Source organism: Aulonocara sp. 'chitande type north' Nkhata Bay, linkage group LG13 (genome assembly GCF_057382095.1).
Source record: "Aulonocara sp. 'chitande type north' Nkhata Bay isolate Kocher_YH1m ecotype deep benthic linkage group LG13, A_spYH_male_GT1.1, whole genome shotgun sequence".
Taxonomy (NCBI): Eukaryota; Metazoa; Chordata; class Actinopteri; order Cichliformes; family Cichlidae; genus Aulonocara; species Aulonocara sp. 'chitande type north' Nkhata Bay.
In genome coordinates, this window is record NC_141356.1 from 20,199,002 (window position 1) to 20,214,130 (window position 15,129).

The window sequence follows — 15,129 nt, forward strand, 5'->3', positions numbered from 1 at the left end:
GAATATATTTCTAACATCCCTTCCTAAACTCTTTCCAGATTTTATTTTTAATTATAAATACTGGCCAGGAGCCTTTCATTTTACGCTGGTGAACTGCTGTCTGGGACGCTTTACGGGAATGAAAGAAAAAGCACCTGAAATGATCAAGGAAAATAATTGATATTAAAAATATGAAATTACATCATACGGAAGGTGATGGCACTGGGAGGTCTTAAGACGAAAAAAGACAGATTTGCCAAGTTTGTCTGTTACAGATGTTTTATTGGGTACAGCACAGCTGACGGCCTAATACTAGCCCCACTTTAGAATCTGCAATTAAGATTTTTTGCACAGCACTTTTCAAATTTTATTTTACTGATAATAACTTAATACTTATGTAAGCTGGATATTTATGGTTTTTGTTGCAATCAGCGCAAGAAGCAGACATGATGTTTAATTTCTTTTACTCTCAACTTTATGTTCACTTTAATGTAAAGCTAAAAACTGTAAAGTACCACAGCATGCAATGTAAATGTAGCAGTAATATCAAGTAATTGTATTTGAAAATTAAAAAAAAAAAAAAACAGTAATAATATAAATGCTGTTTTAGTGTTTTTAAATCTCATATAAAGGTTTAAGCATGCATTTTTTCAAACAAAAATGTCAGTAAAAATCATTTTCTTGCACCTGTTAAATAAAGATTTCACAATAAAAGCATGATTAGTTAACATGACTTTGTAGTAACAAACACAAGAGAAGCCAAATTAAAAATTTCAATCAACAAAAAAGAAACATTTTTAAGAAAAGTATTATTTAATGTTGGTGATCACATGCTGAAAAGTATTTTTCACTTCATGCCGTGCTCTCAGAAGAAGCTGGCCTGACAGACTTTAGGTTATTATATTCACGCTGTTATTCAGCGTGCATGAATATAAATGTGTACACAGTGCAGTGCTCAAAGTAAAAGGAATTAAAACTGAACAGCTATAGGATCGCTGCCTCGTGTATGTTGTTCCTTTAATAAGTGCTGAATATTGGTTTTGCAGGACTGCGACAGATGAGTTGCAACTTTCATGTGACTGTTCATGGAACATCTGGCGGGCTAGTAACATCTAAGACACTTTTTTTTTTCCTTCCCCTCCTGATCTTCACACTGTGCTCAGCACTGCAGGGGAACAGCTGTGAGCTGGAAACTAATGGAGGAAAAGAGCAGTTTTAACAGAGGCTGCTTCACAGATGATATTTTTTTTAGTTTGATGATTAGATGCCAATTCACCCGACATTTGTTTAATCGCCATTTCTGTCTTCACAATTTGACAGAAATGCGGTGCACCAAAGCCGCTCCAGTTAGAATGTACATATTTAAAGATTACTGGAACTTAGAGGATTTTGCAAATGATTTGATTGTTAGGATTTCTTCAATTCTAAATTACAGAAAAATATCAACTATATCCTGCTTTAGAAATTGCCCATAAACAATATACTTCTTTAATATCCAGTATATGTAATTTCTTTATCTGTTTATTCAGGGGATAGTGATCTTCTGTGTCGTGGATCTGGAAATCAAGCGTGACGCTCACATGTGAAATCCGCTGTGCCTTTACAGAATAAAGTCTCTGGAAATTGCCAGGTGGCCGTAAACAAAAAGCAAAGAAAATCAAAAGACAGTGAGGGAATGCACGTCGGGCTCATCCCGATCAAAACCCCGCAGCGTCAGCGATGGCGTTCCCATGTCAAATGCACATGTTAGCGAGAGCAACAACTGGCGTGACAGGTTGGTGGAAGAGGACGAGGGGCATGGCCTTCAGGCACACGCACATATTCTCGAGTGCGGTTTTGTGCCAGCCAAGATTTAGCGGGAGCGCTGGGGTGTGAGGGTGGTGATGGTGGGCAAGCCTGGGGTTGGGCGAAATATGGTTTTGTGTTGTGCGTGTGTGTTTGTGTGTGTGTATGGCAGCTGCAGCCTTCATGCCCCTGGCAGTGTTGTTGTAACCAGGCAAACCAAGGCCGTCTGCCTGCGTTCTTCACCCCCCTAGGCTCCCTGCCTGCTGCGCACACAGACACACACACACACGCACACACGTAGGTTCAGAGATCTTTCATTGTCTTTAGATTTAATTTTTTGCAACATTGAGTCCAATTCTTTAGTTTTTTGTGATGTTTGAGCATGTGTTTTTTATCTCTCTGGTTTGCAGATTTTTGAAATGTACTCTTTAATTACAGCCCACGTTCGCCATCGCTGACAGATTTTCCTTTTTTTTACTCTTATTAAAAAAAAAAAAAAAAAAGTAAAATACCTGATCTCACAACCCAGTTTATGCAGGATAGCGTCAGTTTACTCTGTGGTTTGTTTTCGAGTAATTTTGATAATCTATGCACTGTGCGATAAATATTTTCTTAAAGTGGCACGCTCCACTGGCTGATTTGTTTAGTGATAGGAACACACACACATTCATAAGGGGCTGCTGAGTGACAGACCTGAACGCCGCTTCCAGATCTTCTGTATCTATTACAGTGTCTCTGTTTTTCTAACGTGACGTTAGCACTTTCCCTTTGGACCATGCCTTTAGGACATATGCTCCCACCTGTAAATAAATATGCAAACACAGACAAACACGTACACACAGAACAGAGTTTAGACACTAGCTGTGGGCTACGACTGATGTATACCAGAGAGAGGTAGCTGTGTCTGTGTTTGTGTGTTGTAATTAATCTCCTTACTAGCAGCAGTCAATAGAGAGTGCTGTGGTTTGAGGTGCAGATTGTGAGCAGAGTTTGATTATTGGGCTGTCAGGGGAAATTACTGCAAACTGCCTCCCAGCAAAACTTGCTTCTGTCATGTCTGCTGGAGAGCAGAATACACACTTAGTACCAGGACTGCTCTGGAAGCTATTTTCAGGTATTTTAGGGGAATTATTTCAGTGTAGATGTGTGCGTTGTGTGTGTGTGTCAGTGAAGCGCTGGATCCAGCAGGTGGTGTCCTTTTACCAGGTCAGCGGGGAAGCTTCTCCTTCTCTAACCCCGGTCACTGAGCTGCCAGCCCGGCCATCAGCAGGCAGCAGGGGATGGTGAGCCTCGGTTTCTCTTCGCCCCCACCACCGCTCAGTCCGACACCTCACCTGACACCACAAACTGTCAGCCCTCGTTTTTCACCGGCTGCAGATCCCCTTCACCCAAACATCCGTTTATCTGTCCTCCCATCAGTCGGTCAGTGAATCCAAGCTTCCTTCTAACCAAACCCATTCCAAGCAGTGTGCAGAACTGAGCCAGCAAGCCAGCAGTGTGTGTGTGTGTGTGTGTTTGGGGGGGGGGTGTTCAGTGTAGGGCAGTGCCTGAGCATTAAGCCGTTTTAAGCCCTAATTAATGAGTGTGCCAGTCGATAGAGACCAGTTATTGGATTTGCTGCTTTAGCTGCTGGAAGGAGCGCTACCTTAATCACACACACACACGCATATACACACATCCCCCCTAGGAGGCGGAGTTTCAAGGTGAGGTGAAGTGGATTAGAGAAAGTGTGTTGTGTAAGGTCAGAGGTTGGCGTCTCTGAGGGCAGACAAACTGCGTCTGTGGTTGTTTATGTCTGTGCTGGGGTCAAATCCTTCACTTACTGCATTACATAAACCTTCAGCTTACAACCTATAGCCGGTTTAAACATCTCGAGCCACGACCTGGCCGACTGATTTACTGGCTGCCTGCTTAGCTCACTTACCGTCACGTCAGGGGGTTGTGTAGAAGCCTGCTGGCATTTTACATTTTGTACAGCTGTTGCCATGTTGTTCAGAATAATTGTGTTTTGGATATATTAACTCCAGAGTGACCCAGTTATGCTTTAGGAATGGGTGATCAGTGTGTTGACAAAAAACAGCTACAAAGTTACTTTTGTGGAAGTGTAAAATGTAATGTAACTATTTAAAGCCTGTTTTAAACTGAAAGTAATGAAAATGCAGCACGTAAAAGCTCATTTTGAATTCATGGGTAGCAACGCAATAAAAACATATATATGTTGACCGCTGTGTTGCATCACCTCTTCTTTCAGAAACACTGCATGTGTGTGGGAGTTGAGACGATTAGTTCCTGTAGTTAAAAGTTCAGCCGGGGTCAGTTCAGGACTACAGGGAGGTCATTTTCTTTTCACCTGGACTCTTTTACTGCAAAGCCGCTCTGCTGTAATACGTGTGGTTATCTTGCTAAAATAAGAAAGTTTTCCTGAACAAGATGTCAATATTCCAGAACTTTGTCTGTATTAATGGCGACTTCAAAAATGTGCTAATTGAGTGTGCCATCTGCTCTAATGCCTCACATTCAATCACCGATGCTGGTTTTTGATCTCTGTGCTGATATGTTGGATGATCCCTCTCGTCGAGATGGTTTTGTGAGGAAAATCCCAGCAGATTAGCTGTTTCTGAAATACAGACCAACAACCACGCCACGGTCAAAGTCACCTAAATCAACTTTATTCGCCATTCTGATGCTTGGGTTAAACTTCAGCAGTTGTCTTGACCACATCTACATGCCTAAATGCAATTAGTTGCTGCCATGTGATTGGCTGATGAGATACTTGCGTCAACAGGTAGGACTATTAAAGTGGCTGGTGAGTGTATGCTAATTTAGACTAGTTTTTAGAAGCGTCCCTGAGTCGATGCACGGATTTCCACTGCACGGCTGTCAAATGCAGTGCTATCTGGAGGCCTGATTTTTGGCCTCCTCCCTACTTCGTCCCATTCTGCTCCAGAATCTCTGACTCTTTTAGTAGTACACCCCCAATTTTTTTTAATCGTTTTAGATAAACCTTACACCTTAAACATGGTGACTCCCCTCTCCATCCGGACTTTTTACATTCTTTTTATAAGATAGAGTCTCCAAGTGCATGTGTTTTGTAGGCCAGCCTTGCTACTAAACCTGTTTTCAATTAACCTAATTACTTTAAAGATATTCCAACAGGTGTTTTTCCCACTTTTTTTCCCAATTAAATAACGTTTCCAGTCTTTATCCAACACGTCACAGGGATCAAACTCAAAGAGAGCACACATTCTTTAAAAAAGAAAGACATTTTCTCAGTTTAAACATTTAGTATGTTGTCATTTCACAATGTTTATTTAAAGAGAGGATTTAAATGATTCAGACTCACATTTGAAAGAATATCCACATTTTGAGGAGGGATAGTTTTCAGATACAGATTTTAAAGAGTAGTGGTTTGTGCGTGGAAAAAAGAAATTTGATTAAGTTAAACTTCTGAATGCAAACAACAGAACTCTCTGTAGGACTAGAAATATTTTATTTTGGGTAATAAAGTTTAAGTTAAAGTTGGTATAAAATGGGATTTTTAAGATATGTCAGGTTTTGTTTTGTTTACCGTTGTAGGATGTCCTCTGTGAACAAGTTGTGGATCATTTCATAGAAATATCCTCCCAGCTTTAATCAATGAATGAATACATTTTCACTCCAGTGTCACATTTTTCTCGACTAGCAGACAAAGTGTAAAACCCCTGTTGGATTATAGAGTGGATTTCAAAGCGGGCCAAGTCATCGCCACAAAATCTCCCGTAAATTCTCTTTGATTTTCGGAGTGGTGCATCTACATGTATCGATATCAGAGGGCATGAATGGATAAGGACTGGCATTTTCCCAGCGTGACTCAGATTAGTTTAGTGGTGTGGAGCTAAAGGCCTTCAGTCGACACATTCCCAACACTTCCCTCATCAAACATTTACAGCTTCAGAACAACAGGCTCTGTTTCTGACCTTTAGGTGCTCCGCTGTGTGTGTGTATATGTGCGTGTGTGTGTGTGGCCGACATCCCCGCACTGGTTGTGTTTGTACCTTGTGTCTTCGCTCACCGCAGTGGGGCTGCTTCTGTGTGTGTGTTTGTTGTGTTGTTGGGTGACGTGGCGATGTCCTGCTGTGGTGCTGTGTGAAGGCGTAGGAGGTAGAGCAGAGTGGGAGGAGGGAGTGAGGGGGTGGTTGGTCAGGACAGCTTGGCAGCCGGCTGGAGGAACACCAGGCAGGGAGGGGAGTCATCGCCCTCAGCCTCCAGGACTGGACAGAGCCTCCAGGTCTGGGATAAACCACTCAGCGGGCCCTGAGACAGGATGGAGGAGAAGGAGGAGGCTCAAAGAGGGAAGGTAGGGATGATGAAGAAGGACAGGCAAAAAAAAAGGATTAAACCCTGCAGAGCAGAGTGAGGACCATGTGGGTGGGGAGAGCAGTGTGAAGTGTTGGGATGTTCGCCTCCCCCGTCTGTCTCACACAGCCAGCACTACCACTGCCAACATGACCAGCAGGGCAGGGGCATCTGTCTCCCTCCCAGCTACCCCCTCTCTGTCTCTCTCTGCCCCGAGCCACTGCCCTCTTCATCCTCCTCTTCTTCGCTCTTCCTTGTCTGTATCCCCCCACATCATTGCTTTCTAATGAACTTGTTGAAACAGCGACAATTTTAGCTTATAATTCATATCAGAGTAATTAAAATTCCTCACAGGGTGCTTATGAGCTCTGAGAAGCTCTGCAGAGACCGATGTTGGTTTTTTAAATTCAAAAAGTGTAGCAGATACTTTCTTAACTTTATTAACCATTTTATCTTTCCTCCTGTCTCCCTCTAAGTAAGTAGTAAATAAAGTTTTAATACCACAAGTCTTAAGTAATCTATGTGATGTTTTCAAGAGGAAGATGAGAAATCCCTCATCCAAAAATAAGGATGGAGGACACTGTCAGAGCAATCTGGAACACTCAGCAGTGCTTTAAGCTGATCGTCTCCATGCCACATACACTGAAGCAGTAAACTGTGGTAAAGAAGCTCCAAACAAGTGTACAGTTTTTGGAATTTGGACATTTTTGTATTTAAAATCTCTTTTATACTGGTCTTTAATAATATTTTAAGAATTTGAGATACTGGATTTATGATTATTCTTATTAGCTGCATATCAATATGTGAGCAGTATATAACTTCTAATGCTCCTTGAGGTGGTGCTAGTCTGTGGTTTGTAATCTAAAGGTCGGGTTCCTACACAGGAGAGAAACGAAAACAATAAATAAATCCTCCCACAAAAGTGTTTTATTCATTGAGAACTGGTTTAATCTTTAATATTTCATCATATTATAGAGGATTAACTAGTGGCTATTTTTATTTAATAGACATATCAGACTAAATGATACATTTCCTTTTGAAATCTAGCAGAAGTAAATAAAAAAAAAATGAAAATACATAAGTAAAGCATGAGTAATCTGAAGTTGTGGTACTCGAGTAATTGTACTTAATACTTTGAAGCATTGTTTTATGTGTGCAAAAGTCTCTAAATTATCCTAAAGTTCCTCATATAGAAGACAGAAATATGTATAATTTTATAGATGGCTGGTTAAATATGTAAATGTGCATTCCAGTGCTGTGACATCGCTCTCATTATCTGTGTGTGTGTGTGTAAATGAATGAGTTCACCACTGCATTTGAGGGGAGCATGGATGGATGAATGAGTGAAATAATGGGCTGCTGGTGGGAAATATCTCAACACACATTCATCCACCACCCCCAAACACACATTCGACACACACAATTTCTCACACATCCTTGAACTCCAGCTGGAACACACACACACACTCTGAGTTTAATCCTAGTGTGCAGTGAAAGAGTTCATTGTCTGTAGGAGCGGCTGTGTCAGAGGGAGGGACACACTAATTGGGATGTCGTAGTAAAGATCAAAACTTCAGAACGGCGCACGCGCACACACACAACTTTCTCACCAGACTGACTGTTTTTGACAGCTACAGGATGACAGACTGATGATATAACCAAGAAAATCCGAGTAATTTTTAAAGAATAATTACTTTTGAATGATCTCGTTAGATAGATGTAATATCCAGAGATGCTAATGGTACGCTGCAGTGATGAAAACAGTGACTAAAACAAATGAATGGTCAACATGTATTTTGATCACTTTGTCCCATGTTATCAAATCTTACTTTATTGCACTAACTCAATCTATAGTTATGGGTTAATTTTCTCATTATTATCATTTATGAGTGAAAAAGCATTAAATTTAAAAAAACAACTGTATGACAGTATGTTGCCCATAGTAATGATCTTGACATAGTGATATAGTGATATACTACAACACTCTCTATGTTGGAAGTCCTGAAAAAGCAAGCAGTAGGAACGATGCATGTGTCTTATAGGTCTGAAAATCTAAAAATGAAGTCACAGCATTTTTCTTCTTCTCTCAGTGTCCCACAGGGGGCGACTTCTTGTACTAACGCACTTTGTTTAGAAGTGTAAAGGAAAGTTACCGTTGGCTCATTTGATCTTTGACCTGAGAAAACACAGTCCTGAGGAGTATATGAGCTCCATCACTAGTTTGAAGTCTTATTGAACACCATGTGAAGCTTATTTTCTTATAAAGTCATTAAAGTCAGCAAAAATGATGAAGGATTGTATGAGTGACAAGCTGCTGCCCTGTGAGCACACGGTGTCCCTCGGTCTCTCATGCAGGGATTATACTCCGTTAATAACGAGCACTCATTCCTGCTATATCGCTCTGAAGACCGCAGGCAGAGCTGTTGACTTGTAATGTCTCTGCAAAGGAGTGTTTACAGTTGCAGACATCTGCAGTGCAGCATATCCACGAGGTGGAAAATGTGACACGCCTGTAAGGCCTGATGTAGACTTCTGCGTACTAAATTCACAGGAGGAATCAGCAGTACTGAACAGACCAATCAGAATAGTTGCGGGCTGTGTCGACTTGACGTGTGGTTGCACTTTTAGGGAGCTGTCTGTCAGGTTACGATGTTTGCTGTTAGATAAAAACGAAAGTTTGAGGCCTGCGGGCATCACGGAAACTTCATTAATTATTTCACTCTGATTCTGTTGATAAGAAACACCAGCTGAGTCATGAATTGGTACCTTTGGTTACTAGTCACTCATTTTATAAAAAATATTTGGTCGAGTGTGTCACTAATGTATCCCTGAATAAGTGTTTTAATAAGATTTCATCCAGTTTCACATAAGATGAGTGGTTTTTTGTTTGTTTTTTGTTGACTCTTCCTCATTAATTATCAATAGGTTGATAATGCGGCCTACTGGACTAAACTTCTTCTGTATATAAATTAGCTCTTAATGCACCAAGCTTATCGACTCGATGCCTCAAGTCAGCATTTTTTTTTTTAAACGTACTTTATAGTTTTCAAAAACTGTCTGGAAGAGGAATTTTTAATAGCCGTCATTATATAAACATCTAGCCAGCATCCAGTCCTTTGATACATTTCAGCTACTGCATCATCCCTATGTGCACTCACAGTGAAAAACTTAGACCGCACTCGTATCCCTGTAAACACTGTTGATTGCTTGATCAAAACAAAGTCCGGTGATATTAAAAGCTCTTTGTGGATCCAGCTCTCTTTCAATATTTACAACATTTGGTTTTATATTAGCCAGGAGGGTACGTTCTTCTCACACTCTTTCAGTCAATATTGTGTGTGTGTGTGTGCGTGTGCGTTGCAGGCTGCAGCAGTTGGACCGTCACTGTCAGAGCAGCGCCCAGCAGGTGTGTGAGCTGCTGGCCAAACAGAACCAGCTGATGCAGGAGAGAAACACACTGAGCGAGGAGATGCAGAGCCTACGCATCGAGGTACGAACACACAGAGGAGTGTGTGATTGTGTGTGACTCACTGTTCTGATACTAAATGAATTTGTAGTCGTGTCTTTTCTCTCTGGGAGCACGCTAAGAGTTGTCAGTTTACCAAGAATAAAAACCAGTAAGAAGACATTTGTCCCTTCGTGACTAATGATTCTGTCTGGTTCTGGATTTGCTGAAAAACATGTCTGTATTCTGCTGTGATTCATTATCACAGGGTGTGTTTGTGCGCGCCTCTGTGTGTGTTCACATACACTTCTCACTATGTGTTGTGTGTTTGTCTTTCAAGCTGCCGAACACGAGACGAACTGAGACTCTGTCCACATGAGTCTGTCTCGCCGGTTTCCCTTCATCGCTCCGTGGATCACGATGTTCTGTTCGTTTGTCAACAGGAAAACAAACTGTTGTTGACTTAGAGGATATTTATGTCCTCTATTCGGTATTAATGTGGATTGTGTTCATGTAACTGGGTTTTTTGTGGCATTTTTTTGTCTCATGACTGAGTGTAATTATGATTGATAGGTCAAGTGAGTATTCAAAGTATGTTTTTTTTTTTTTCCCTCCCATCCATTTTAATAAATAAAAGCTCAGTCCACTAATGAGCTTTCTGAAGTACAACTTCTTTATATAGAAATGCTAACATGATGCACAACTCAATGTCCAATAGGAAGTGTCCTGGATTAAAAACTGTAAAGATCCTAATCCAAACTTTACTTCCATTACAGGATTTTATTTGCTGGGAAACTTTGAGCATAAAGTGCCTCTGTAAACCTCTGCCATACTGGACATAGACTTGATTTGTATTAAAGCTTGTTATGATGTGTGCAAAGTGCACCCCCAACACTCATTTTGTGAGTTTTTAGTGAACATTGTTTTTTTGCTCTGTTTAGACTGAGCTGAAACTCCACAAAGCGAACAAAAAGTCGACACGATGGCAGCAGATTGACATAGTGCTTTATTGAAGCTGTCTGTAAGAAGGAAAATAATGTGCATCCCTATCATATACATTTTATGTGTAAAAATACTAAGGATGTACAGAGTAAAAAAACCAGCTTCATGTTGATGGTAATTTGTTGTTTTCACATCGTGGCGGGCTCACTGGCCAGCAGCTCTGCATCTGCACGGAGCACAGAAAAAGGCAGTTTGATCCGCTTTTCTGTGAAGCTCTCCAGAGTTTCCCCGATGCCGTGTCAGAGTCTACGCCATCTCTGTGCCTTCGACAAGAGCGGCGACGACCTCGGCCGCGCAGCGACTTGGGAAAACGCGGCCCACTCTGCCGAACAGCTGGAAGCTGTCCGCAAATGTCTCATGCAACTGTAAAGCTACAGTGGATGGACATGGCATCAAAACCCAGTTATACTGTGTAATATTTGTACATGTTTGCTGTTTTGTTTTTTTTTGTTTGCCGTTTATAAATAAATGCATCTCATGCTTGTTTATGTTAAATGTGATGATAGCGGTCTAGTACCAGAGAGAGGAGAGGGGAGGGGGAATCTGCCGCAGACACGAGGTCGAACACTTTCACCTTCCAAACACTCGAGCCGTTTACTGATCACCTGGCGGAGAGCGGTTTGCCATTTAGAGCTGATGGGTTCATTAACAATGGAAGAGGTCAGTTCTTGAAAGAATTTTACATATGTCTGAAACACGAGTGGGGTCTTGTGTGTTGTGTGATAGGTGTACAAACAGCAGCAGCTTTAAGAGGGAACACCATCAGCGCAGCATCAAATCTCAAACTGCTGAGGCCACCAGTAAAGCTGTGAGGAACGATGAATTTCTGCATTCAGTTTAAGAACTGAGCCACGTGTCCACGACTGATTTGCTGTTCCACACTGAGTAAGTGTGTTACAAAGCGTTACCTTCCCCCCTATTAAAAGTCAGAGGAAACCCTTCCTTCTTTTTTTAGGATCTCTGACCCCACAGTCAGACTCTGATATCATTGCTGTCACTACATGGACCTGTATCCATCGAGGATGGAGTGTGGGAGAGTTGGCGGCTTACTGTTGAAAAAAACTTTGCGAATCAGAGCAGGAATCTGGGACATCAGTGCCACGGCTGATCAGTGGATTTGTTTTTTTAAACAAACACTGACCAATTTACTAAAAATTCCAACTGAGCCCAGTTCACAGGCCGCTCTAACTCGTCTCAGCATGCGACACAGTCTCGCCAACTCTCAACATCAGAGCAACATCAAAGCTAGTGGTTGTAGATGGAGGGGGAGATGTGTTTTGAAAAATCCTCATTTCCTTACAAACATAAAAAACAAGCTAAAAGTCTTCCTTTAAAGCAAAGCTGAACCAGACTCCTCTGAGTCATATAAAAAGTGATGGGTGTTGAAAGTGCTACGGCCGAAGCTACAAAGCGATATTTTATGAACTCTGGTTTCTAATGATTTTTGGCGTTAAGCGTGCACATGCAGCTAGAACTCCTCAGTCGCTCGCAGACCTGGGTCAAATCAAAGCTGAAATCCTTCCAAATACTTGGGGAGCGTTTGCTTGAGCCTGTCGAGGGTGCCAGCTGGGTGGGATTTGTACTCATTTCGCTTCAGCCGTGCCAGACAGGCTCAATCGATCACAGAGCAGTATTTTTCATAAGAGTTCTGAGTGCCACTTTGACTCAGGACTGGTGAAGCGGACAGAGGAGGACTACAGCTTGCAGGCCAGCGCCATCCTTTTATACTTTCTGCCATAAAGCGCCTAGTAGCGGTTTAATGGATGTGCAACAGTAAAGCATATGGACTTCAGAGCAGCGGAAAAACAGGTAATTTGTTGTATATCTGAAAATGGAAAAAAAAAAAAAAGGAGACATTTATTTCTAGCACAAAGTGTTGAAACACAGCTACATCCCCTTACTGCTAAACGCCAAAACAACATTAAATAAATTAAATAGAAAATAAATTCAAGTTATCCATCAATAAAGATAAAAAACATTCAAATATATAAAGTGGAATACAGTTTTCCACGGCTAATAAGAGCACATCCCCTGGTACTCTTTTAATCCGTCATCCTGACACTGAAGGTGACATCTCCCCCACAAGATGAACATGTCGCTATTTTAAAATTTTAAAAATATATTACCTCACATCTGGCGATATATATATTTTTGTCTCAGAAATGCTGGGTGTCAACGTCTTTGACTTGTTCTGAGCTAAACCGTAAGGCTTACTGGCCATTTGAAGACAGTGACTTTGAGGGGACTTTCAAATCTTGTTGGTCAGACTGGAAGACATACGACAACGTGACGACTGGAAACAAAGAAAAGTCCACAAGGGAGAAATGACGGCGCGCGTTATAGACAGAAGAGTGCGGGGATGGTTTAGTGGTAAGGACCTGATCTTTAAATAAACTTGATCTTCTAAACATCCAAAGAACCGACAGGAACACGACGACTCGCCTTCAAACATACATTTCTTAACCGAGTGCTAACTCACCTCTCCTCAAAACACTTACAGCTAAAGCCTTGCATTCAGCCTTTTGTGCTGCACTTGTTATCCTTCTGCTCAACTTCCACTTTGTCTTTCTCACCCGACTGTGCCTTAACCATCACCGACACACACCTGTAATAAGAATAAATATGAGCAACATCTACTAGTCTTCATATCTGACATCTCATTGAGATAATTATGCAGATTCCTAGATGTTTCTCCCAAACTTTCGTCGTCTGTCTTTAATATGTCCTGTCACCTCTGGGCTGTCACATTTTGGTCACAAAACAACACGAAAACATTAAAACAAAAAAACAAATGGAGCAGGAAGGCTATCTGCTTTCCCTCCTACATTCTTCAGCCATTTTTGTTTCTTGAGGTGCTTTTTTTTCCCTCTCAGCCCTAAGAAATAACAATATATTTCTTTCTAGAATAATGTAATAACAATAGAAAAAGTTAAATATAAAACTGATGAGTAGAACAATAAATAAAACATATATATATTATAACCATTGCTGTGATTCTTGTAAACCCATAACAGTTGACGTGTACCTCCTCACGAAACATATATACTTTTTATACCTGTTACCTCACGGCTCCTTATCACATTATAAATATTTCACATCTTTCCTGATTTTTTTTCTCATCGCTGCACTCACCCTGCCATCTCAGACTTTTTTTTTTTTTTTTTTTTTTTGCTCTGTGCTGAATCTGCTCCTTTCTTCAGGTTCCCTTTCCTGCACATAGACACAGAGGTACAGCCACATGGATCCAACAGCCGCTATAACGATGCGTCACAGTAAAGCTTTCCATCGTCGAAACAAAAGTACCGTTTTGCTTTTGTGTTCCCTTTCAGAGATTTAAACTCAGCGGGACTGAAAACTAAAAAAGAAAAAAAAATTGGGGGGAAACATTCAAACCAGCTGTTTTCACCTCTGCAGTAATATATGCATCGACCATCTTGCACTGCACTGTAGGTTATGTAGTAAAGCTCATGGGTTGAGAGTCACATCCTTCTGAACTGCTGTGCTTTGAGATGCGATCTTAAAACACAAACCCATAACTGGACCTTAAACACGCACACAGACACACACGACACGCGTTTGATCTACAGAGCTGATGTGTAAGAGCTGTGCATCAGGAGCAGCAGCTGTTCTGCAGCTGTATAAGCATAAGTGTGGTTCATGTTTTGCTGGCGCTTGTATAATGATCAGCAGCATTTAGCCAGTATTGTAGCACCGGGTTTTAGTAGTAGCAGTAATAGTATAAGAGCAGTAGGAACAGCGGTACCTGTAATAGTTGTTGTAGTAGTTGAAATAGCAGCAACGATGATAATGACTTGCACTGAGCAAAACCTGAGTCAAATCCTGCTCGACAACATGAGGTGTGTAGGATTCTGCTCACTGGTGACAACTGCTTCCTCGATGCCAGGCAGCCTCAATAAATCCCAGAATTATGTAACTGAGGATTTCAAATCTGACCTGTCTGCAAAAGCCTGAGATACAACTGGTAATGGCAGTTTGGGTTTTGAATGATTTGAGTGTTTCCGTCCCACGGATAAAGAAGCCACAAAAACGTCTCCTTAGAAATGCATCAGCTGTTGTCTAAGTGCATCAGAGATGTTCATTTTTAGAGTTTGGCAGGCCCGACACACGTCAAAGCACAGCAGGCCACCGGAGGTGCACCCATCATTAAAGGGTCATTACATAACAACTGATCACATCACAGTTCGGATCACCTGGGGTTGCAGTGCAGGATTAGACCGTAATTTCGCCTGAAGGTTTTTTCTAAGGAGGGATTGGAGAGAATTAAAAAAAAAAAAAGAGAGAGAGAAAAGAAGCACACTGGAGAGGTGAAGAACAGATAACGAGGAAGAGGAAAAGGGCAAAAATCCTTCAAGTCATGGTTGTTCTGGGTTGGTCCAAAGCTGTGGGTCTCTTTGCGCCCACAGTGATGGCCTCAGAGACCAGCTGTGATGATGTCACTGTGATGGACAGTTCATTCCCGACCGCTGGCAGAGTACGAGAACTGCGGGAAGTGTGGTCGTCTCTCGTTGTCCAGACAGTCCATCCCATCCTCATCGACTAAGAAAAAAATATGAAAAGTATAG

At 41.5% G+C, this 15,129-nt stretch overlaps 2 protein-coding genes across 10 annotated transcripts in view; one reads left to right on the forward strand and one right to left on the reverse strand.

The window, feature by feature from the left end:
• Positions 1-11,796, forward strand: part of sdccag8 (SHH signaling and ciliogenesis regulator sdccag8) — a 51,603-nt gene extending 39,807 nt beyond the window's left edge. For both annotated transcript variants that reach the window (XM_086259088.1, XM_086259089.1), the window contains exons 17-18: positions 9,463-9,589; positions 9,885-11,796. In XM_086259088.1, the coding sequence (XP_086115214.1) occupies positions 9,463-9,589; positions 9,885-9,923 (166 nt within the window). In that variant the 3' untranslated portion in view covers positions 9,924-11,796. The remainder of the gene's footprint in view (positions 1-9,462; positions 9,590-9,884) is intronic.
• The window catches only part of akt3a (AKT serine/threonine kinase 3a), a 61,395-nt gene continuing 50,534 nt past the window's right edge, over positions 4,269-15,129 (reverse strand). For 3 of the 8 annotated variants that reach the window (XM_086259091.1, XM_086259092.1, XM_086259090.1), the window contains one exon: positions 10,533-15,103. In XM_086259091.1, coding sequence (XP_086115217.1) covers positions 15,018-15,103 — 86 coding nt within the window. In that variant the 3' untranslated portion in view covers positions 10,533-15,017. Of the gene's footprint in view, positions 4,382-5,798; positions 6,058-10,532; positions 15,104-15,129 lie in introns of those variants that run through there. The other 5 variants (XR_015124426.1, XR_015124427.1, XR_015124428.1 and 2 more) reach the window with 5 other exon arrangements.